The sequence below is a fragment of the Aquarana catesbeiana genome, linkage group LG11 (assembly GCF_042186555.1).
Source record: "Aquarana catesbeiana isolate 2022-GZ linkage group LG11, ASM4218655v1, whole genome shotgun sequence".
Lineage (NCBI taxonomy): Eukaryota > Metazoa > Chordata > Amphibia > Anura > Ranidae > Aquarana > Aquarana catesbeiana.
The window spans coordinates 272810841-272834582 of NC_133334.1; the positions used below are offsets into that span (position 1 = coordinate 272810841).

The following is a 23742-nucleotide window of genomic DNA, read 5'->3' on the forward strand; positions in this document are numbered from 1 at the left end:
ACTATTGTGATGAGCTCTGTGATTGGTCGCAGTGATCACATGGTACAGGCAGGGCCAACCACAGCCCATCTGTACCATGTGGTTAGCTGTGGCCCATCACAGCTAACCACAGTAGTAAACACTAAATGAATAATTTTCATTCAGAAAAAATGGTTGCTTATAACTGGTAATATCATGGTAATCATGGTGTGTAAAAAAAAAAAAAAAATCCTGATCACCTCCCCAGAATGATAGTGTTACTATGGTAGCAATGTGTTGCTCTGGTCACTGTATGTAGTATGTACTGTCACCAGTCAGTGTCCCTGGTGAACGCCACACCAGTTATATGATTACACTGCACTGCTGACAGTATGTAAATAAAAAAACAAAAAAAAATTATTTTTTTTTTTTATTTTTTTACTTTCCAAAATATTGTGTGTTCGAAAAACTCGCTGTGCCTCTTACTAAATACCTTGGACTGTCTACTTTGTAAAAAAAAAGGGGGGGGTCATTTGGGGGATATTTGCAGTGTCCTGGCATTTTCGGGCCTCAAGAAATGAGATGAACGTCAGTACATCAGAATTCATCGATTTCCAGATATATGTCATACTTTGTCAACTCTATAACTTTCCTGCAGACTAAATAATATACACAGATTTGGGTTATTTTCTCCAAAGAAATGTATCAGAATACACTTTGGCCTAAATTTATGAAGAAAGTTTATTTGTAGAATTTTATAACCGAAACTAAGAAAAACTCATTTGTGGTTTTTTTTTTTCAAGATTTTCAGTCTTTTTTTCAATTATTTAGCAAAAAATATTTTAAAAAGTGATTAAATGCCACCAAATGAAATCTCTATTTGTGTGAAAAAAATGATAAAAATATTATATGGGTATAGTGTTGCATGAATGCGTAATTGTCATAGGCACACCCTAATCACCCCGTGTGGTACCGATTCCCCCCGATTCCTGGTGCTCCCTGTCTTCCCCCAGCTTCTCTCCTCTCCCTCCGGCTGCTGCAGGGGTAGTTTCACGATTGAGTGCGGGCGAAATGGCTGGTAAATATTTCATTTACCGGTCCCTTCCGTTTCTGAATAAACACAGGGAGTGATCTGTACCGATTACTCCTGTGTTCATGCTTAACTGAAGCATAGTAAACTGTGCTGCTCAGCACGAGCACTTCCCATTCCTTCACTGTCCAGTGCAGTTGAGGCTGCAGAGAAAGGGACTGGGGAAGCTCTGTCCTCAGTCCCTTTCTCTGTCTCAAAAGTGAGAAATCAGGGGTTTGTTTAGACCTTTGAAATTTCACCAAAGCCCCCCAATGGGGCTCCAAAAAAAATTGCAAACAAATAATAAAAAACAACAAATTTTAAAAAATAATTCAATATTAAAATAAAAAATAAAAAAATAATAAAAAAAACTATTGACACCATCCACTGCCCTACTGACACCATCCACTGCTCTGCTGATATACACGCATGTGTGTTTGTGCTCTGGGGTGCACACCCTAATCCAATAGGCTGCACACACAAATGGTAATTGTCATTCAAATGTGACAGTGCTAAAAGCTGAAAATTGGCCTGGGCGGGTAGGGGGTAAATGTGTCTGGCATTGAAGTGGTTAAATGGGCCATGACACGCAAGGCCAGTAGAAGGGGCTCCGGATCATGCAACGCTATGATCAGGAGCTTGTCCCAACTGGTAAGCATCAGTAATTGAGTATGAGCTGTCAGTGACAGCTTGGTCACATATTGCTGTGATAAAAGGGATTCAAATAAAAGGGCTGTTTGGGATGCTCAGTGCTTTAGCATACTACAGTAAATGTCATTACATTATGGATAAGATCTGCTTTCATTTTCTATAATGTTATAGCATTGTCACAAGTATCTGGAGTGAATGTTGGCAATTGGCATGTTATTATGCCCCTGGTTAGAATCCTTGCCGTTTTCTCTTCCTGTTTCATGCAGTTCATACAGGGAAGCTGTAATAGGATTTGGAGTAGGCACAATCTGGAGACTGGGAAGGTTTAGTACTTTGTGCCAAACCGGGCTTACAGAAATGAAACAGACATATGTAGATAGATATTCATACAACATAGATCACTGAATGCTGCATTTTGTGTCTTCCGGATGCGCTTATGAAGATGACTTAACCAGTTCCCTTCCAGGCCAATTCTGACATTTCTCTCCTACCTGTAAAAAAAATCGGTATTTTTTTTTTGCTAGAAAATTACTTAGAACCCCCAAACATTATATATTTTTTTTAGCAGAGACCTATCAGAAACCATGAAATCAGGCAGAGACAGAATTACGGTTAAATCACACTTGTTTAATAGAAAAAGTAAAAAGAACAAACGTAGTCAAAACATAGCCAAAGTTCAGTAACCGGAACTGATAGTCAGCCAAGCCAGAAGTCAGGGATCAATGTAGTGGAACAGCAAGCAGGATCTGGAGCCAGAAGGGATGTTGGCAAAACAAGTCTTGAACAGGATCACAGGAGATAGTTTATGTGATGTTGACCATTTCGAAGGCAGAGATCCTCTGGACTGGACGGCGTAAGTAGGCAGGACTGACGAGCAGGATATCATCAACAGCTGAGTAACTGTGGACAGATAGGAGCTGGCAATTAGCCGACAGCTGAGTGGCCAGCTCAGAGAAGGAAGGGCTGAGCTCAGCCCTGACAAGACCCTAGAGAATAAATCGGTGGGTGTTAAAAATGGTTTTATGTCACATGGTATTTACGCAGTTGTTTTGTCGAACGGAATTTTTTTGGAAGAAATACATTTTGATAAATTTTTTTGCACACCTCATACACTCTATAATACCCAAGTTCTTGTTAAAATAAAAAAGATGATGTAAATAGTTACCTAATTGTCACGCTTTAAAATTGCATACACCTGTAGAACGGCGCTAAACTACAGTACCTAAACGTCTCTACTAGCAACACTTTAAAAGCCTTTACAGGTTACAAGTTTAGAGCTACACAGGAGGTCTAGAGCTAAATTTATTGCTCTCACTCTGACATTTGCGGCGATACCTCACATGTGTGGTGTGATCACAGTTTACATATGTGTGCGGCACTTATGTATGCGTTTGCATTAGCACGGGGGTAGGGGGCACATTTAAAAAAAAGTTTTCTATTATTATTTTATTAAAATTGATTTTTTTTTTACACTCACTTTTTTTTTATCAACATTATTGCTTTTACAAAGCATGAACAACATCCTTTAGACCCCAAAATCTCTCCTCTGGGCTCCAATGCAGCTGATAAGACACAGATCGGTCTGATCGGCTGCTTCCCTGGCCGGTAACGGGCAGGTAAACAAAGAGCCAAAACAGAGAGTGACTAAATTCTGGAGAAGGAGATTCTAAATGTGGATGGGACTGTACAGCATGTACAGTATATTTTGCTGTGTGGGACCTTATTGTATTGTTCCCTCTCCCTACTTCCTGTCAACATCACTTCCTGTTTCATGAGCTCCATAAACCAGTCAAACAAGTTCATTAGCTTATGAAAATGGGAAGCCTAGCTTGTAAAACCAATATATGAGAACTAAAATGCATCATTCCATATATTTATGCTACAGAAATCACGAAAATAGCCGTATCAACATACAAACCTATGTAATTCTTCCCTAGGTGGGAATTGCAAAAGTGAGAGTGGGTACCTGTCAGAAAAAGGTTCCCACTACCAGAAAAAAAAACCCTTTCAAATATGTTGGAGGAAGAGGGGAGAGGTGGATCAGCGGTACGTTCACTTTTAAGTGAAGGTCCCCTTTAAGCTTTTAAGAAGGTTCTAGGGTGCAAATCACTACTTTAGCTTTTTGTCACCCTCCAGTGTCTTTCAGTTTTGTTTTTTTTATTAACTTTATTGCTTTCACAAAGCATGAACAACATCCTTTAAACCCCATCTATTAGACCCCAAATCTCTCCTCTGGGCTCCAATGCAGTGATTAGACACAGATCGGTCTGATCAGCCGATTCCCTGGCTGGTAATGGGCAGGTAAACAAAGACCTGAAACTGGAAGTGACTGCTTCTGGTTTCTGGTATCACAGAGGAGGAGGACCAAAAACCATCAGTTCCTCTCTCTCTCTGTGTAGTGTCGCCGTTGGTTGCATCGCTCCCAGGCTCAGCGATCGGATGGCAGAGCCCGGGAAAGGGGGTAGGGAGGGTCCCCTTCTGCTGCCCGCAGAAGTGATCAAGTGGCTATTCAGCCACTCAAATCTCTTCTACTTAGAAGGGAATTGGCAGCTGAAAATTTTAATACCAGGATGATGACCTAAAGGTACAGGCACCTTCCCGGTATAACTGCCTCAACCTGAGGACGTCATACAGAGGCGGGAAATGGTTAAAGTAGAATTCCAGCCAAAGCATCTTTATATATTTTTTCCGTTTTAGAGTGGGGTAAGGTTAGAACCCGTTTCAGGTTTTTATTATTGCCTCGGTCCTTTCTGGGAATATCTCACTGACTGTTCCCATTGTCACTGGGAAGTGAGGGGGAATCCAAAGTCTTACAGCGGTCCCTGGAATAGAAGTAGAACAGGAAATCTTTTAATGGGGAGGCCTGTTCTGGTGACTACTGTAATGGAGAAGGAGATTCTAAAATTGGATGGGACTCTCCTCGTTTAACGACTTACTCGTTTAACAACCGCTCGGACTTACGACCAGCTTTATGGACACTGTACATCGTTGTATTGTAGAATTTTTGTGTTCTGTACTTATACAAATTAAAACAGTGTTATTAAGTTTGAGCTTTGTGTTTAGAATTTTGTTTTCAGAATACAGTACAGTAGTTAAGAATGCTTAAAATATTGATTACTTGTGGCTCCTTGTTTAGCGACCAATTCGTTTAACAACCTAGTCACTGGAACAGAACCTGGTCGCTAAGTGTGGAGAGCCTGTATACAGTATATATTGCTGTGTGGGACTTGTATTGTTCCCTTCCCCTACTTCCTGTCAACATCACTTCCTTTTGCATGAGATTCATGAACCAGTCAAACAAGTTCATTAGCTTTTGACTAGGAGACGCCTAGCTTATAAAAACAATATATGACAACTAAAATACCTCATTCCATATATGTATGCTAAAGAAATCATTAAAATAGCTATAGCAACACACAAGCATATGTAATTCTTGCCCAGGTGGGACTTGCAGAAGAGTGTGAGTGGGTACCTGTCAGAAAAAAGTACCCGCTACCAGAAAAAAGGAAAAAAACCCTTTCACATATGTTAGAGGAAGAGGGGAGAGGCGGATTAGTGGTACTTTCACTTTTAAATGAAGGTCTCCTTTAAGCTTTTACTAAGGTTCCAGGGTGCAAATCACTACTTTAGCTTTTTGTCACCCTCCAGTGTCCTTCCACAATCTTACACTGTGCCTTTATTTCTATTCTCGCAGCTTCCCTTTAAGAAGAATAATTTGTAGATTGCCATGTTGTGCTGGCTTTTAGTTTATTATGTTCTAATCACAAGCTGCTTTCTGAAGACAGGTTTGCTTTTATCACTCAACACTTGTGTCTGAGCTGTCATAAAACACAGTCAGTGAGTGGATTCACTGACAGTCTATGATGTAACACTTTGATCTGTCTGTAAAAAAAAGATTAGACGCAACGCAATAACACTCAACTTATGTTGCTTCACGATTACACTCAGAGGAGTCATGTTAGTCATTCCAGTGTTGGGACATTTGTTATTTTGAGTAATTAGAGTAAGTGAGAACCCAATTCCAGCCAGAAATTTTTATTTCTTGTTTGATAAAGCGGGGAAGAGAAAGAGCCTCTGTCAGGTTTTTATTGCTATCTGTGTCCTTGTTGGGGACATAGAAATTATGAAAGTAGCTCAACTGATAATTGCCATCATCCCAATCTTAAAGTGATTGTAAAGGCTCGTTTTTTTTTTTCTTTTTTAAATAACAAATGTGTTATACTTACCTCCTCTGTGCAGTTGCTTTTGCACAGAGCAGCCCGTATCCTCCTCTTCTCAGGTCCCTCTTTGCTGCTCCTGGCCCCTCCCTCCTTTGAGTGCCCCTCAGCCAGCAGCTAGCTACAGGGGGCATCCAAGCCGAGTTGGAGCTCCGTGTATCCAATCAGACACGGAGCCCCGACCTGGCCCTGCCCCCCCTCTCCCCTGATTGGCTAACTGAATTTGATTGACAGCCACGGGAGCCAATGGCACCGCTGCTCTGTCTCAGCCAATCAGGAGGAGTGTCCTGGATGGCTGAGGGGATTGTGGACATCGCTGGAAAGAGAAGGGGCTCAGGTAGGTAATTAGGGGGGTGCTGGGCGGCTTAGACTGGTCATCACTGTTAAATGTGGTCTTACAGCATCTGATTGATTGTTCATTACTATCATACCATACCTTGTTCTGTATTGTGTCTCTATGTGGAGGCTGCCATCTTGGAAGAGGCAGGGTTTTGCTTCCTCTTCGGGAAATACATTTGTAATTATGAACCTTAGGATTATCCTAATGTTATAGAGGTATTTGACTGAGATGTCTGGATTCCTAGGGCTGGCAGCTTCTCAATGCCAGAGGGCTTCCACTGGAAGTCCTCCTTGGTTTGTAACTGAGAGAATCTGAGATTAAAGCTTCACACCAAAGTTTCATCATCCAGACGAAGATTTATTCCAAGTTAAAACGAGAATAACTTTGCCACTTTGCTTTTTAACATTTTGGTCAAAATTAGTGTTACATTGTAACCATTGTCCAGCATCCCTGTGAACTTATTGCCAGCATTTATCCCCTGCTGAAGAATGTGTATTGATCCCCCCCAAAACGTGTTGGCTTTGTGACAGTTTATTTAATCTAACCTTAGAATGAAGCTTTGCCTGGATAATTATATTAGTCAACACTTCAACCTCATGATTCCCTTCACAATAAAAAAAATTAGGGGGGGATTCTAACTTTTCACCACTCTATCCAAAACTAAAAACTAGTTAAAAAAAAAAAAGTTTTGGGTTTAGATGCATTTTCAGAATTGACTATCAGTAAAGATAATAAAATCATTGGCTTCTGAAAGTCTACTGGTAAAGTAGGTGGTTGATGTATCTGCATGCAATGACTGTGACTTGGACATGGATCCTGGCAGTGATCTGAAGCCAACATGGACATGTGGTCAGGAGATTAACACAGAAGAGATGAAACTTTGGGGAGTTGAATTGGAACCAAAGCTGACAAGTTTAACATGTATACTCTGCCCCCCGTAATGGTACAGATCCTCTGCACTCTTTGCTCAGAATCTTGTGGACAGATGAAGTCTGTCCCTTTTTATAGTGACTTTCGGCCTACTTCCAGGGTTTCAGATATTTACAGAAGATGAACTAGGAAGGTCGAGGAAGAGCAAGGCCCAGAATTCAGAATTATCTGCCCACCAACAGAACCCTCTTCTGTCAGAGAAATGGAACGGACATCGTTAAGCCTGTTGTTTTAGCTGGTTGCTGTTTTCCTGGCGCAGACATTTTTGACGAGGACCATGGCTTGGCTGAACACATTGTGTTGCCGTTTTAATTTTTTTCCATGAATCTGTTCCAGAACTGAGGCATGGCAGGCTTGTGTTATGCTGGAACATTGCTCAAACTGTCAACTGGAAACGTGTATATCGTTCAAAATGAGCGGGATAACTTAACCATTAAAGTTATGGTGAGGTGGGCCAAAAGGAGCCAAAAAGCCCTCCGATAACATACCGCGGTGTACAGCGTGTCATTATTTATTATCGTACACGGCTTCAGTTCCCAGTGAAAAGACTGACCAAATCCATGCTAATTATTTCTTTATGGTTTAGTGGCAATTTGTTATTCCAGAAATGCTGGTTTATAGCACAGGGGTTCAATCAGAAAGGGAAATTTTGATTGTTTTACCCCCTTCATGACCAAGCCATTTTTTGCTATTCAGCACTGTGCTAATTTAACTGGCAATTGCTTGGTCATGCAACACTGTACACAAATGAAATTTATATAATTTTTTTCATACAAATAGATCTTTCTTTTGGTGGTATTTGATCACCTCTGGGTTTTTTATTTTTTTATTATATAAATGAAAAATAAAGAAATTTAGAAAAAATTGGACTGTAGTGCGTTTCTACAAAACTAAACAGTACTAAAAAACTGCAAATGCCCCAACGTGTAGACTGATTTTACTGTTGTGGGTTCAGTAACGCCCAAAAAAATAGCAGTTCTGTAGTCTCACTTGCCAGGGTGTAAGTGCCAAAAAAAGGGATGTGGCCCTGGCAAAATGGCTGTCTTAGTTATATGGAATATAGTGGAACCTTGGATTACGAGCAAAATCAGTTCCAGGAGAATGCTTGTAATCCAAAGCACTCGCATATCAAAGCGAGTTTCCCCATAGAAGTCAATGGAAACGAAGATAATTTGTTCCACATTGACTTTTATTGTATGCAGTACCGCATGTGGCCAGAGGTGGGGGGGAGCACCGGAAAGACTCGGAAATACTCGGAGACGGCTCGGATGCACTTGGAAACCCTCGGAAAGGCTCAGGAACTGAGTATTTCTGAGTGCATCCGAATGGCTCCAAGTGTCATCGGCTCCCCCGCACCTCTGGCCAAATGCGGTACTGCACACCGCAGAGACTTGAAACCTGCTCCTTTTGCGAGACAGCGCTCGCAAACCGAGTCGGGATTTTAAAAAAATAATAGCTTGTATTGTGAAATTACTCGTTAACCGCATTACTCGCAATCCGAGGTATTACTGTACTTTAAAGGCGTTGTAAAGGCAGACGTTTTTTTATCTTAATGCAGTCTATGCATTAAGATAAAAAACCTTCTATGTGTAGCAGCCTCCCATCACCCCCCTAATTATTTACCTGAGCCCCACCTCTCTCCAGCAATTCCCACGATCCCCTCAATCATACAGGACACTCCTCCTGATCGGCTGAGACAGAGCAGCGGCGCCATTGGCTCCCGTGCCTGCCAATCAGGGGAGGGAGGGGGCTCCGTGTCTAAATGGATACACGAAGCTCTGATTTGATTCTGGTGCCCACCTGTAACAAGCTGCTGGCTGAGGGGCACTCAAAGGAGGGAGGGGCCACGAGCAGCAAAGAGGGACCCGAGAAGAGGAGGATCCGGGCTGCTCTGTGCAAAACCAACTGCACAGAGAAGGGCAAGTATAACATGTTTGTTATTTTTTTCTTTTTTTTAAACGACCCTTTACAATCACTTTAAGTTAAAACCTCTCATTGAACAGCGGAAAGTAGTCATTTTCGATCTGTTGAATAAAGTTGCAGCCCAGCCTTTGTTATCCTCAATCTAAACGTCCATTATGTGTGGATTGTAAGTTGTGTTAAAATAACCTGTATAGCCGAATGCGAATCACAACAGATGATTTTTCCTGCTTTATTTTGATTTTTTTTTTGGGCTGCTCATGAAATTCTACTACTTTTGCAATTCTGTGTTTTAGAGATTAATGGTCCCATTTCCTTCTTTTGCAGAACCGTAAACATTAATCACCGGCAATGCTTTGCTGTTACAACAGAACTAAAAGCCCTGAGTTTACCAGACACAATTTTTCCTGCTTTCAATTTGCTGCTGTGAAAAGCGTTGCTGTACAGCTGCGTGCGTAAATAAAAGTCCAGTTTCCTTCTGTTTTCGGGACAATTATTTAGCCTAATTTACATTTCATTCCACTACTTTACATGTTCTGCAGTGGTTTGTGCGTTGCTTATTCATGGCAGTTTTGGTAAATGGCTTTCTGTTCAAATATAAATAATTTCGCTCATTAGTACAGCATAGGCATTTCTAATGGTTAATGCATTTATTTTTTTTTTTTTTTTTTATACCAGCTATCCACTTCAGCCCCGAAAGATTTGGCTGCTGAATGACCAGGCCAATTTTTGCGTCGCTTTAACTGACAATTGCACGGTCGTGCGGCGATGCACCCAAACAAAATTGACGTCCTTTTTTTCCCACAAATAGAGCTTTCTTTTGGTGGTATTTGACCACCTCTACGATTTTTTTTTTTTTGCGCTATAAACAAAAAAAGAGCGACAATTTTGAAAAAAAACACTATTTTGTACTTTTTGCTATAATAAATATCCCCATTAAAAAAAAAAAAAGCAATCTTTTTCTCAGTTTAGGCCGATATGTATTCTTCTACATATTTTTGGTAAAAAAAATATCGCAATAAGCGTATATTGATTGGTTTGCGCAAAAGTTATAGCGTCTACAAAATAGGTTCCTATTTATAGCATTTTTATTTTATTTTTTTTTATATTATTTTTTTTAATTATTATTTTTATCTTTACTAGTAATGGCGGCGATCTGCGATTTTTTTATCAGGACTGCGACATTATGGCGGACACATCGGACACTTTTGATACATTTTTGGGACCATTGCCATTCATACAGTGGTCAGTGCTATAAAAATGCACTGATTACTGTAAAAATGTCACTGGCAGGGAAGGGGTTAACACTAGGCGATCAAGGGGTTAACTGTGTTCCCTGTGTGTGTTTCTAACTGTAGGGGGAGGGGACTAACCTAGAGGAAGTGACAGATCGTGATTCCTAGCTATTGGGAACTCGGGATCTGTCATTCCTCACAGAACAGGAATTTGTGTGTTAACACACACACACGTCCCTGTTCTGCTTCTCGTGCCCGCAATCACTCGTGGGCAGCGTTACCGCGACCGTCGGCCACGAGCATCGGCACCCCGGCAGTGCAGCGGGCGCCTGCCTGCTATCCCGATCCCGCGAGCCAACGTACAATGACGGTGATTTGTGGGATTGTGCCGACCTGCCGCAGTATAATGACGGCAGTTGGTCGGGAATTGGCTATTCTATAGTGCCTATCTATACTAATCTCACACCTCTGCCATACTGTTGGCTGACCTCCTTAGTACTCTGTCCTCTACAGATTAATCTGTTGCCCCTACAACTCTTCTAATTGTCCTATTATTGTGATGAAACAGAGAGAAATGATGGTTCGTGCCATGAGTTTGTGATGCATTCTAGTGGAAATAATTGCATTGGCCTAAAGGACCTATTAGTTCCGAAAAGCTCCAGAATATTTCATATCACATCTGCAAACATTGGTATTAGCTTATATTAGCAAAAGCTCTTTGACAACACTCATCCCGTAATTCCTGCTCCGCTTATACAGAGCCTTCTATCTCACAGAGTGGTGCTGAATTTTCGAGGAATTTTTCGAAATGTCATATGGTCACCACAGGAATTAATCTGCCATGTTTGCACTTCAGCCCTTAGAATTTGCTTTTGAAGATAATGCGCTTATCAGTATATTTTTCATTCTTAGAATGTTAAAGACCTTTTTATATGTTGACTGTTCATCAGTTGGTTAAGTATATCTGCTGCCCAAACCTTTTTGGAGTTTTGAGTTGATAATAGAGATGGGAAGGCCTGGGGGGAAAAAAACGGAAAAATTGGGGAAACGCAGTTTTTTTGTTTTGTTTTTTCCAAAGTTGTTTTTTGAGGTTTTTTTTCCAGAACAGTAGCCTACCCTGGCCATGGGAAAACACAAAACTCGGCACAAAACACATTTTTGCCATGTTTTGCGTTTTTTTGCAGCCGGCGGTCATGACCTTCCTATCCTTAAAGCGATTTTTCTGCGTTCAGGAGAGGGGGTTTAAACCTCCCCTCTGCTAAAAAGCCTATGAGTACATGGACACATATGCTTTTATGGAGTTGAGTTTAGGAGCTTTGGCAAAAAAAAAATGTCAAAAGCTTTTAAACTCAGGTTCAGGAGCTGCCCATGTACATGAAGCCTTACAATGATAAATAATATATCTATGACATGGTATTCAAACTATATAACATGAAGAATGAAAGATTTCTAAGACTTTATGCAGAGTCCCAAATTATTGCTCAAGTTCTCTCAGTTAAAGACAAGCAAATCCTGGAATACAATTCTAGTAACACTGTACTTCTCAGCGCAGTTCTCAAACAAGAGAAATGTGCATTTCTGCCACTAGCGGGCACTGCAGGGGAAAGGCTCAAGTTTAGTTTGCTTGTGGGCTCCATCTTGTACCTCCTACAGTTAGGTGATTGTTGGGATACAGTAGATGATTGTTTCTGTCATCTCAGGCCTTAATTGTCAGGTAAGAGGTTAAATTTGTCTGACACTTTTTTTTTTTTTTTTTTTTTTTTTCAGTTTTTCAGAAAATGTGAATTTTTTTTCAGGAAAAATTTCCAGAAATTTTACATCTCTAGTTGGGAATAGGTAAAAACCCAGTTTCTTCATTGTATATCACAAGACTTCATACTCATGACTACTTGGATGATCCTGTTACCTTAAAGTGTAATTTCACCTTTACAGAAAAATCTGTAAGGTGAACTTACACAGGAGGCCACGATTTTACCTGTGAAAAAAGTGCTGCACTCATTAAACAAATAATAAATAAAATAAGTCTAAATCTGTATAGTAAAGTCCACCATCCACAGTGAAGTGAGCTGTGTAGAAATGTAACACTTAAACAATAATTCTGTCAAAGAAACCGCACCACAGCGATCCTCCACCATATAACCAATGGACACACTTAACAGAATGATATGACTCTGAAGTTGAGAGAAGTCGATATGTGCTCATATCTAAGGGATCCTCTGTGACATCATATAACGTTCCATGAATGCAGGTCTTTAGTAAGTGTCCTGCAAGACTGAATTAGTTATGCAAAGAAAGCCAAGGACACTCCATAGAGTAAAACCATCTTTTAAAAAGCCCAAATACTTAAAACCATGCCCACGGAAGACGTCATATGTGACTAAACTCGTAGGGTGGAGCTGATGTTCGTGACTGCAGACTGCAAAGCTCTGGAAGCAGACCGTTTAATCCTTGGGACCAGCTTGTATTTATTTGAAGTTTTATCTGGTCTATTTTTGTGAGTATTTCGGCTAAGGATCCCTTGGATATGAATGCAAATTGACTTCTCATAGCTTCATGTTGGAAGAGGGAGAAACAGCTCAAGGAGCCAGTTATTTGGTGCTGTTCTTATGCTAACAAAGAACATGCTGATAGAAGGAGAGGGCAGTGATGAGCTCATCAGTCTGCTGCTTCACTGTTTACTGTTTAGTCACTGGCTGGGGGAAGGACCTGACCTGTAAGTGGTACTTAACTGCAGCAGTTAAAGGTATTCTGCCCTTTCAGACCAGGCTGTGCTGTGCATGCAATGCCAAGCTGCTGCTAACAAAGCAAACAGAATATTGGCATGTTTTAAAAAGGGAATCAACTCCAGAGATAAAACGATAATTCTTCCGCTCTACAAGGCTCTGGTCCGGCCGCACCTGGAGTATGCTGTCCAGTTCTGGGCACCAGTCCTCAGGAAGGATGTACTGGAAATGGAGCGAGTACAAAGAAGGGCAACAAAGCTAATAAAGGGTCTGGAGGATATTAGTTATGAGGAAAGGTTGCAAGCACTGAACTATTCTCTCTGGAGAAGAGACGCTTGAGAGGGGATATGATTTCAGTATACAAATACCGGACTGGTGACCCCACAATAGGGAGAAAACTTTTTTGCAGAAGAGAGTTTAACAAGACTCGTGGCCACTCAATAAAATTAGAAGAAAAGAGGTTTAACCTTAAACTACGTAGAGGGTTCTTTACTGTAAGAGCGGCAAGGATGTGGAATTCCCTTCCACAGGCGGTGGTCTCAGCGGGGGCATTGATAGTTTCAAGAAACTATTAGATAAGCACCTGAATGACCGCAACATACAGGGATATACAATGTAATACTGACACATAATCACACACATAGGTTGGACTTGATGGATTTGTCTTTTTTCAACCTCACCTACCATGTAACTATGTGTAAATCTCAGAAATACAAATCCTTTGGATGGTAAAACAGCTCCCACGTACGTATTCCATCTTTAACTGTTTGACTAGAGTTCACCTTTAAAGGGTCAACCCAGCAGGAACTGATACTTTCAATTGTGGTAAATACTTGGAGTCCTGTGGTGAGATCTCATTTCTTCAGGTCCAGGAACACACCTTTGCCATGGCAACAAAGTCCCAATTTCTGCTCAGTGGATTTTTAACTGATTTTATATCAAAAATATCCAACGGGAGCTGTGTTCTCAGCACTAGAAGGGCAGGCTTGGGTGTAAATATTGTTTGAAAGATTGGTAAAATATTTGCCCCCCCAGGGTTCCTATGAAGTCAGCAGATGTTGCAGCCCATTAGACTCCATCTGTAACTTAAAGGAAATCATTGGACACCGCTAACACTTTCATTTTATAACCTCAGCGTTGTAACAGCAAAACAAATAGGCATTATTTTTGACAATCCATTATGCGCTTGCTATATAAATCTCCGTTCGTTCTCTCAGTTCATGCTTTTCCTCTGCTGTTGACTTTTAATTTCTAAGGACTACATATCACATGGTACCTTGCTGCCTACAGTTATTCCAGTACTGACTCCGCCTCCTGAAACTCCTCCTCTCAGCACCTCTGTAGTTCAGAAGACAGGCTCTGTAAAATATGTGACACCTAGGAGGGAGGAGCTGGGAAGACAGCGGGCGGGACTGCCAGGAGCATCAAGCTCCAAGAATGGAGCTGAAAGATTGGAGAACTCCCTCGCTACCCTCTCAGGGGATAATTGTGACCCCATGGGGAGCATTGCTTGTTTACATATCCAAAAAACACTGTAGCGCTAAACCCAGGGACACTCTTCCAACGCACTTCTTTACAAAATGCCTATCAAGGTTGCAGCCCTCCCCCGACCCGGAAATCCTCAGAACCAACTGCAAAAAACACACATGAGGGCGCAACCACCTTGTGCATTGCCATAAGTAACTCTTATTTATTCACATCGGCAAATGGATACTCACATGTAAGTAAAAACATCAAGCAACACAAAACCGCTCCAGCTGGAATGCAATGCAGTGCGTCCTTGGAACAACTGGTTGGGCAGATGACTTGTTTCGGGGGTCATGCCCCCTTCCTCAGAGATCTGAGGAAGTTGATGTTTTCACTTACATGTGAGTTATCCGTTTGTCGATGTGAACAATTAAAAGTTACTTATGGTAATGAAAGAGGCGATTGCGCTCTCCTGTGTTTTTTGCGCTTGTTTACATATGCGCTGATTGCGAAGGAAGCCTGAATGTGCCAAGTCCTTCACAATCAGCTTTTCACTTGTTGTTAAAGACACAGGCGGGTGCCCGTTCCTTAACAACCAACATATTTTTGTGGCCCCAAAAAACACCTAAAAACGCACCCTTGATTCATTACTTGCTTTCACCAGGATAGACCAAGCCACATGGTTGGATCTTGGCCTTGGTTTTGAAATATGTTTATCCCCACTATCCCATATTCAACTATTTTTCACTAACATTATGGAAAACCTAGTCTCCTCCAGACTTAAGCTTGTTATTACTTTATGTTGCCTAGATATAAAATTTTTTTTTTTTAGTTTACCTTACATGTTTTCTTTATTCTAATGATATTTTTCTTGAATTAAACATGGAATTGTATAAGTTTATGAAAACATCAATTTTCTGTATAAGGTATTGAGAAGCCTTGTTTCTCATATTTGTATTTTTTTTTTTTTCTTTTTTAGTTTTTACTACAAATATTTGTCTGGATTTGTACTGTACTTCTTTCAATAAAACGTTTGAAACGACAAAAACACACCCTTGGTGCGTTTCCCATTGACTTAAAATGGAAGGTGCATCTTTGGTGCGCTTTTGAAGTGTTTCCAGCGCAGCAAAAAAAAAAAAAAAAAAGCACATAAGGGAAAAGGGGTCTTAGTTGAGAGTCACGTCAAACTTTTCAAAGAATTAGCTTTTTTGTAAAGAAAAAAAAAATATGATTAAAAATCTTTGTAACTGAATGATGAATGAGGAGATGATCTGGGACAGAACATGGATCCTTGACTTATGTTTTGGTCAGTGGTGGCCCACTCGCCTTATCTCCATGCAGGGCACCGGACACATGAATTTCAATGTGGGTTTTTTTTTTTTTGAAGCACATGAATAGAGCCTGAGGCTCTAATTGGCTTCAAAAAGGGCGGGCTCGGGGCGCAGAGCACTGAGCCCCAAGCCTACCGACTTGTGTGATATTAGCAAATTAATATTCGCTAATGTCTTTCTACTTCTCCCAGCCAATCAGGAACAGGTCCTGAGACCCAATTGGCCGGGAGTCTTAGGGCTCCCGGCAGGTTGGGTCTCAGGACCCGCTTCCTGTTTGGCCGGAAGGAGAGGCAACGGCCCCGGCAGCAACAGCCTCTTCCAGGAGCCCTGCCCCGGATTCAGCAGTGCACCAACACCATCACCTCATCCTCCTCCCCTCACCTCTACCGCAGCATAAGGTTAGGGCAATGGATCGCCACCTTCCCGATCGTTCGAGCACAGGGGGGTGGGGGTTGGGTAATGTGAGTGGATCGCTGCCTTTCCAATTGAGCGAGCGCCGGGGGGGGGGGGGGTCATGCGAGTGAGGGGGCCAGGTTTGTTGAGCACCAGCCACCACTGGTCTTGGTTTTTACTTATTTGCATATTGATCTCTGTTATGCAATTTGTTTATCAACAGTGGCTGGATATTCAAATATTTAGGTGGAAATCTGACTTTTTTTTTTTTTTTTTTGCAGCTTATGTCTTTTAGCAATATTGTATTTTCTGTAACCTTTGGTATCAGTGTATGAATACTCAGTATCCGTTGATGTCCTTTATATTAGAATTTTTATTGCATACCGCAGCATGTACATAAGTGCCGCACGCAGAGACTTACTGTAAGCTACTCATCATGCAGCACGTGAGCTATAAAAGTGCATCTTCTTACTATATTACATTGTTCTCTGCAGGCCTATCTCCACCTGGGAGTGAATGAGAAGTTGGGATTATCTGGAAGACCTGAAAGACCCGTTGGCTGCCTAGGAACATCAAAGGTCAGTAATGCAAAGGGAAAAAAAAAAACAACTTTAGAGTAAGCTGTGAAAAAAAACATGGCATCGACTTCCACAGGAGTTCTAGCCAACTCTGCAGTTTTTCTTTGCTTCAAAAAAAAATAAGAATGGATGTGCTGCTAGATGCCAACATCTAAATGGCTATTAATATTTATAGGAAATAACACTGTAGATTATTGATCAAGGAAGTGCGCCCAATAGCAGCCCTTCAAGTCGGATTCCTGATGAGGTTTCTAGGGGTTTCTATGAGCAGTGAGCAATAGCAAATCGATCTACCTAAACTGACCACCAATGCAAGGGAGTACTTCTGCATTGACATGTAATAGAACACCCAATTCTTACCGGCTACGTTTTTTTCTTGAAAAATAGAAATGAATGTGACCTGTCTCAACCTAGAGCAACAACATTGGCATACCTCCATCCCTAAATGTTATGCAAAAACAAAGAGAAGTGGGGTTGGGACTTTACATGAGGCATATGTGTAATAACGTATAGAATGAACATGAATACGTTGAATGTCACAATCCCCTAGAGGGTAATTTTATTTATTTCAGGTACTTGTATAGCGCCGTCAATTTACGCAGCGTACATTGTACATTCACATCGATCCCTACTCTCAAAGAGCTTACAATCTAAGGTCCCTAACTCACATTCATATACTAGGGGCCAATTTAGACAGGAGCCAATTAACCTACCAGCATGTCTTTGGAGTGTGGGAGGAAACCGGAGTATCCGGAGGAAACCCACGCAGGCACAGGGAGAACATGCAAACTCCAGGCAGGTAGTGTCGTGGTTGGGATTCAAACCAGCGACCCTTTTTACTGCTAGGAGAGATTGCTGCCCCTACCCACTACACCACTGTGCCGCCCCTACCCACTACACCACTGTGCCGCCCCTACCCACTACACCACTGTGCCGCCCCTACCCACTACACCACTGTGCCGCCTCTAAACCACTGTGCCACCCCTACCCACTACACCACTGTGCCGCCCCTACCCACTACACCACTGTGCCGCCCCTACCCACTACACCACTGAGCCACCCCTACCCACTACACCACTGTGCCACCCCTACCCACTACACCACTGTGCCGCCCGTTCATAATAATAACAATAAGCATAATAAAACCGATAACTGTGAAGCATTTATGATCCAGAACGTAGTAATAAAGAATCAATATATATAATAATAATAATACATTTAATAGCCAATGATAAATTGATGAGCATGATTTGTGACAGACAAAATAAATAATAAACAATCAGATACATACAAATAATCGATACGTGATTTACATGATGTATGAAATTGATAAAAGCTGTAATATAATGCAGTTATCAGGGCAAACTTATACTTGGCACTCATAGAGGAACACTCAACGCGTTTCATGGCCTGTTGCCAATCATCAGGAGTTGGATGCATAAATGGGCTAAGAAAGGAATAGATAAATTATTGGAATGTCTATAGGGATTCACTATTCCCCATAGATAGGAGAAAGGCAGAAAGGAGGAAAGAAAAAGAAGCACTTTCAGTATTACTTACAAAGCAGCCAATAAAATAAGGCCAGCTCCAGAGAGTGGGATGAAACCGTTGTATCCTTTTTTCATTGAAGCTGCAGATGGGCACAGATCAGGCTGCATTGAGGCTGCAGATGGGCACAGATCAGGCTGCATTGAGGCTGCAGATGGGCACAGATCAGGCTGCATTGAGGCTGCAGATGGACACAGATCAGGCTGCATTGAAGCTGCAGATGGGCACTAATCGGGCTGCACTATAAACAAAAAAAAAAAAGAGCGATAATTTAGAAAATACACTATTTTGTACTTTGCTATAATATCCCCCAAAAAATTAAAAAAAAAACAAATTTCTTCATCAGTTTAGACCAATAATGTATTCTTCTACATATTTTTGGTTAAAAAAAACGCATTTAGCGTATATGGATTGGTTTTCTGAAAAAGTTATAGCGTTTCCAAAATAGGGGAAAGATTTATGTCATTTTTTTTTAAGAATTTTTTTTTTTTTTACTAGTAATGGCGGCAATCTGCGATTTTTTTTTTTTTTTTCTTTTTATCGGAACTACGACATTGCGGCGGACATATCGGACACTTTTTTTTGGACCAGTGACATTTATACAGCAATCACTGCTAAAAATAGCCACTGATTACTGTATAAATGTCACTGGCAGGGAGGGGGTTAACACTAGGGGGCGATCAAGGGGTAACTGTGTTCCCTATGTGTGTTTCTAACTGTGGGGGGGGGGTGGGGGGGTGGGAGTGACTGGGGGGAGGAGACATATCGTTGTTCCTGCTTACTAGGAACACACGATCTGTCTCTACTCCCCTGACAGAACCGGGATCTGTGTGTTTACACGTTCTGTCAGGAGTGATCGCGGGTGCCCAGCGGACATGGCACCCACCGGGCACGCGCAACGGCTTCGGGGACATGCTGCGGGCCTGCGCACCTGCTATAGCGTCTTAAAGAGCCGACGTATAGCTACGGCGATTTGCGCAGCCGTGCCAACCAGCCGCAGTATAACTAGCTTTTTTTTTTTATTCTTTTTTTTTTTTATTCTTTTTTTTTTTTTTTTTTTTATGGAAGTACTGAATAAAATTGTTAATTTTTAACTGTTTATGAATCTGTATTGCTATGGCACATTAAAAATCCCTCATATCTGATTTTTTATTTGTTTTAAGATAAGTCTTTCATAATGTGCTAGTATGCAAGGTATGCCATTACCTTTCAAAGGGCCTCTTCTTTTTTTTTTTTTTTCCTTATACCTGCTGAATGCATAAAATGCATTAAGGTAAAAAAAAAAAAAAAAAAACTTCTGACTTTAGAACCACTTTAAACATTTAGAAAAGTTCAATTGCAGCACTCAAGAACTTTTAAGGAAGAGAGATTACAGTGTTTACAAAATGTGCTTTCTGTTCAAAACTGTAGTTTTTATTCAATAAAAAAGAGAGACAGAGCAACAACTCATCTGTATAGCTGGCTCTCTTTATAATATACAATATTTTTTTACATGTGTTTTTATATCTGAAAACACAATATACTGCATACATAGGTGAGCGTAGCCTATTGCATTAGGGTGTGCACCCCAAAGCACAAACACGTGTGTGTGCACATGTGTATATACTGTATACTGACGGTGTAAGTAGAGCAGTGGACGGTGTTAGTATTTTTTCATTTTAATTACTTTGTTTTTTTATTATTTTTACATAATTTTTTTTTTTTTTTACAATTTTTTAAGGAGCCTCATTAGGGGACTTTGGTGACATATATGTCCAAACAGGGGGAATCTGCACCACACGGGGTGATTAGGGTGTGCCCAGGCACACCCCTATGACTGCATACCTTCTACAAAATTTTAAAAAAGGAAATATCGTAAAGGGTAAAAAAGAGATTACATATACAGTGGGGATCGAAAGTTTGGGCACCCCAGGTAAAAATGTGTATTAATGTGCATAACGAAGCCAAGGAAAGATGGAAAAATCTCCAAATGGCATCAAATTACAGATTAGACATTTTTATAATATGTAAAAAAAAAGTTAGATTTTATTTCCATCATTTACACTTTCAAAATTACAGAAAACAAAAAAATGGCGTCTGCAAAAGTTTGGGCACCCTGTAGAGTAAATATCTTGTACTGCCCCCTTTGCAAAGCTGAGACCTGCCAGTGTCATGGATTGTTCTCAATCAGCGTCTGGGAAGACCAGGTGATGTAAATCTCAAAGGTTTTAAATGGCCAGACTCATCTGACCTTGCCCCAACCATCAGCACCATGGGTTCAAGTATCACAGCTTGTAAACGCTTTTTTGTAGCCAGCCAAGAGTCTTTCAATTCTTGTTTTGAGGTATCTTTACCCATTCTTCCTTACAAAAGTCTTCCAGTTCTTTGAGTTTTCTGGGCTGTCTGTCACACACTGCTCTTTTAAGGTCTATCCATAGATTTTCAATAATGTTGAGGTCAGGAGATTGTGAAGGACATGGCAAAACCTTCAGTTTACGCCTCTTGATGTAATCCCCCGTGGATTTTGAGGTGTGTTTAGGATCATTATCCATTTGTAGAGGCCATCCTCTCTTTAACTTCAGCTTTTTCACAGATGGCATCAAGTTACCATCCAAAATTTGCTGAAATTTTATTGAATCCATTTTTCCTTCTACTCGTGAAATGTTCCCTGTGCCACTGGCTGCAATACAACCCCAAAGCATGATTGATCCCCCCCCCATGCTTAACAGTTGGACAGAGGTTCTTTTCATTAAATTCTGTGCCCTTTCTTCTCCAAACGTACCTTTGCTCATTCCGGCCAAAAAGTTCTATTTTAACCTCATCGGTCCACAGAACTGGTTCCCAGAATGCCTCAGGCTTGTCTATATGTTCATTTGCAAAGTTCAAACGCTGATTTTTGTGGTGAGGACGTAGAAGAGCTTTTCTTCTGATGACCCTTCCATGAAGACCATATTTGTACAAGTATCTCTTTACAGTGGAATAGTGTACCACAACTCCAGTGTCTGCCAGATCTTTCTGGAGGGATCGTGTAGTCAAACGTGGGTTTTGAATTGCTTTTCTCACAATCCTGCGAGCTGTTCTGTCTGATATTTTTCTTGGTCTTCCAGATCTTGCTTTAACTTCCACTGTTCCTGATGACTGCCATTTCTTAATTACATTCCGAACAGAGGATATTGACATCTGGAAACGCTTTGCTATCTTCTTATAGCCTTCTCCAGCTTTGTGAGCGTCAACTATTTTCAGTTTCAGTTTTCTAGACAACTGCTTAGAAGAACCCATGGTGCTGATTGTTGGGGCAAGGTCAGATGAGTCTGGCCATTTAAAACCTTTGAGATTGACATCACCTGGTCTTCCCAGACGATGATTGAGGACAATCCATGACACTGGCAGGTCTCAGCTTTGCAAAGGGGGCAGTGCATGCTATAAATTCTGCAGGGTGCCCAAACTTTTGCAGACGCCATTTTTTTTGTTTTCTGTCATTTTGAAAGTGTAAAAGATGGAAATAAATCTAACTTTTTTTGACATATTATAAAAATGTCTAATCTGTAATTTGATGCCATTTGGAGATTTTTCCATCTTTCCTCGGCTTCGTTATGCACATTAATACACATTTTTACCTGGGGTGCCCAAACTTTCGATCCCCACTGTATTATTGGCTTTGACCAACCAGACCATCGTGAATCATTTAATATTAACTAAGAGAACGAACCCATCTACCTGATTTTATTGCATTTCACCGGACTACCATAAAATAAGAATTATTCATGCCTTTCCATACGCCAGATGTGGTTCAGCAGTTATTTTTTTTATTAAAGAGGACCTTCAGTAATTTTTTTTATGTTTCCATCTATTAAATCTTCTGCCCTTGTTGTTGTTTTAACTTTGGATAGTAAACCATTTTTTTCTGCCAGTAAATACAACCCACTTCCTGTTTCTTGTCTGGTCATTAGCCTAGGCTTATGACTTCATACACAGCTCGCTCGCTCGCTCGCTCTCTCTCTCACTCCCACTCTCTCTCTCTCGTGAGAGTTTGTCAGGAAGGGAGGGAGGATGAGTCGTAAGAGGGCCAATGAGAGCTGCAGAGCTGGAGGTGTGCTTCTGTGTGTGTCTGTGTAAATCCAGGAAGTGAACAGGAAGCAGCTTCAGCTGCCCACAGTTAAAATGGCTGCACCCAGACTCAGTGGAGGGAGATTTCTGCAGCATATTCGGTAAGTTCGGAATCACAGTATATGGTATATAAAATAATATTCAAAGTGGTTGGAGGGAAGCTTCAGATTGCCAAAAATGCTTTTATTACAAATTATGTGAGCAGACGGCAGTTCCTCTTTGAAGAGAGTCTGCCGTCTATTAGACAAGTCTCTTTTTGGTGCCTTTCTGGTTTTGTTTCCAGTGATTACAAAAAAAAAGACAGACGATTTTGAAAAAAACAACTTTTTTTGCTTTCTGCTATAAAACATATCCAATAATTAAAAAAAAAAAGTAAAAAAATCGAATTTCTTCATAAATTTAAGCCAATATGTATTCTTCTACATATTTTTGGTAAAAAAAAAAAAAAAATCCCAGTAAGCGTTTATTGATTGGTTTTTGCAAAAGTTATAGCGTCTACAAACTATGGGATAGATTTATGGAATTTTTTTTATTTTATTTTTTTACTAGTAATGGCGTCTATCAGCGACTTATAGTGGGACTGCGATATTACAACCTTTCTTATCAATACTGATGACATCACTGGTTGCTAGGACGCAGGTGGCTGGTTGGTTGACATGGTGCAGACCGTCATACAAGCCCATTATGTGCCACTTACCTGCAAAAGAATCCAGCGATGTCCCCCGTGGGGGCAGCGTCCATCTTCTGGCCCCTCTTCCTTCCGGGCCGCAGACTCCGGCGAATCACAGATCTGTGATTCGCCGGAGCCGCATGACATCACTCCTACACATGCGCACGGGAGCCGCGATTAACGGCATAGGCTAGGGAAGAAACAGCACTTAGTTTAGCTTCTTCCCCGCGCATGCGCCGTTGGATTTTCCGGCGGACTACAAGTGAAATATCTCCTAAACGGCGCACGTTTAGGAGATATTTCCACTACCTATAGGTAAGCCTTATTCTAGGCTTACCTATAGGTAGAAGTCTAAAAAGTGGGTTTACAACCACTTTAATGAAGGTATAACATTTAGTAACTCACATGGTTGATGATTAGAACAGGCACATCCGGGGTAAAGCTGTCCACATAGACCGTCCTCCTCAGCGCCGGCTCTCATCAGTCTGCAGTTGTGACCGGGAAGACTACCCTGCAGTAGAGCGATCTGAAAGCGAGGCTTGAAGCGCTCGTGGAGCACAGCGTGGAAGGGACAACGCCAATGGCGGTGAGGAGGACAGTCTATGTGGATAGCTTTACCCCGGATG

General features: G+C 41.1%; 1 protein-coding gene across 2 annotated transcripts in view; it reads left to right on the forward strand.

Annotated features, from left to right (window-relative positions):
- PHKB (phosphorylase kinase regulatory subunit beta) overlaps window positions 1-23742 on the forward strand; it is a 313679-nt gene that overhangs the window by 218112 nt on the left and 71825 nt on the right. For both annotated transcript variants that reach the window (XM_073605832.1, XM_073605831.1), the window contains exon 17: window positions 16729-16812. In XM_073605832.1, coding sequence (XP_073461933.1) covers window positions 16729-16812 — 84 coding nt within the window. The remainder of the gene's footprint in view (window positions 1-16728; window positions 16813-23742) is intronic.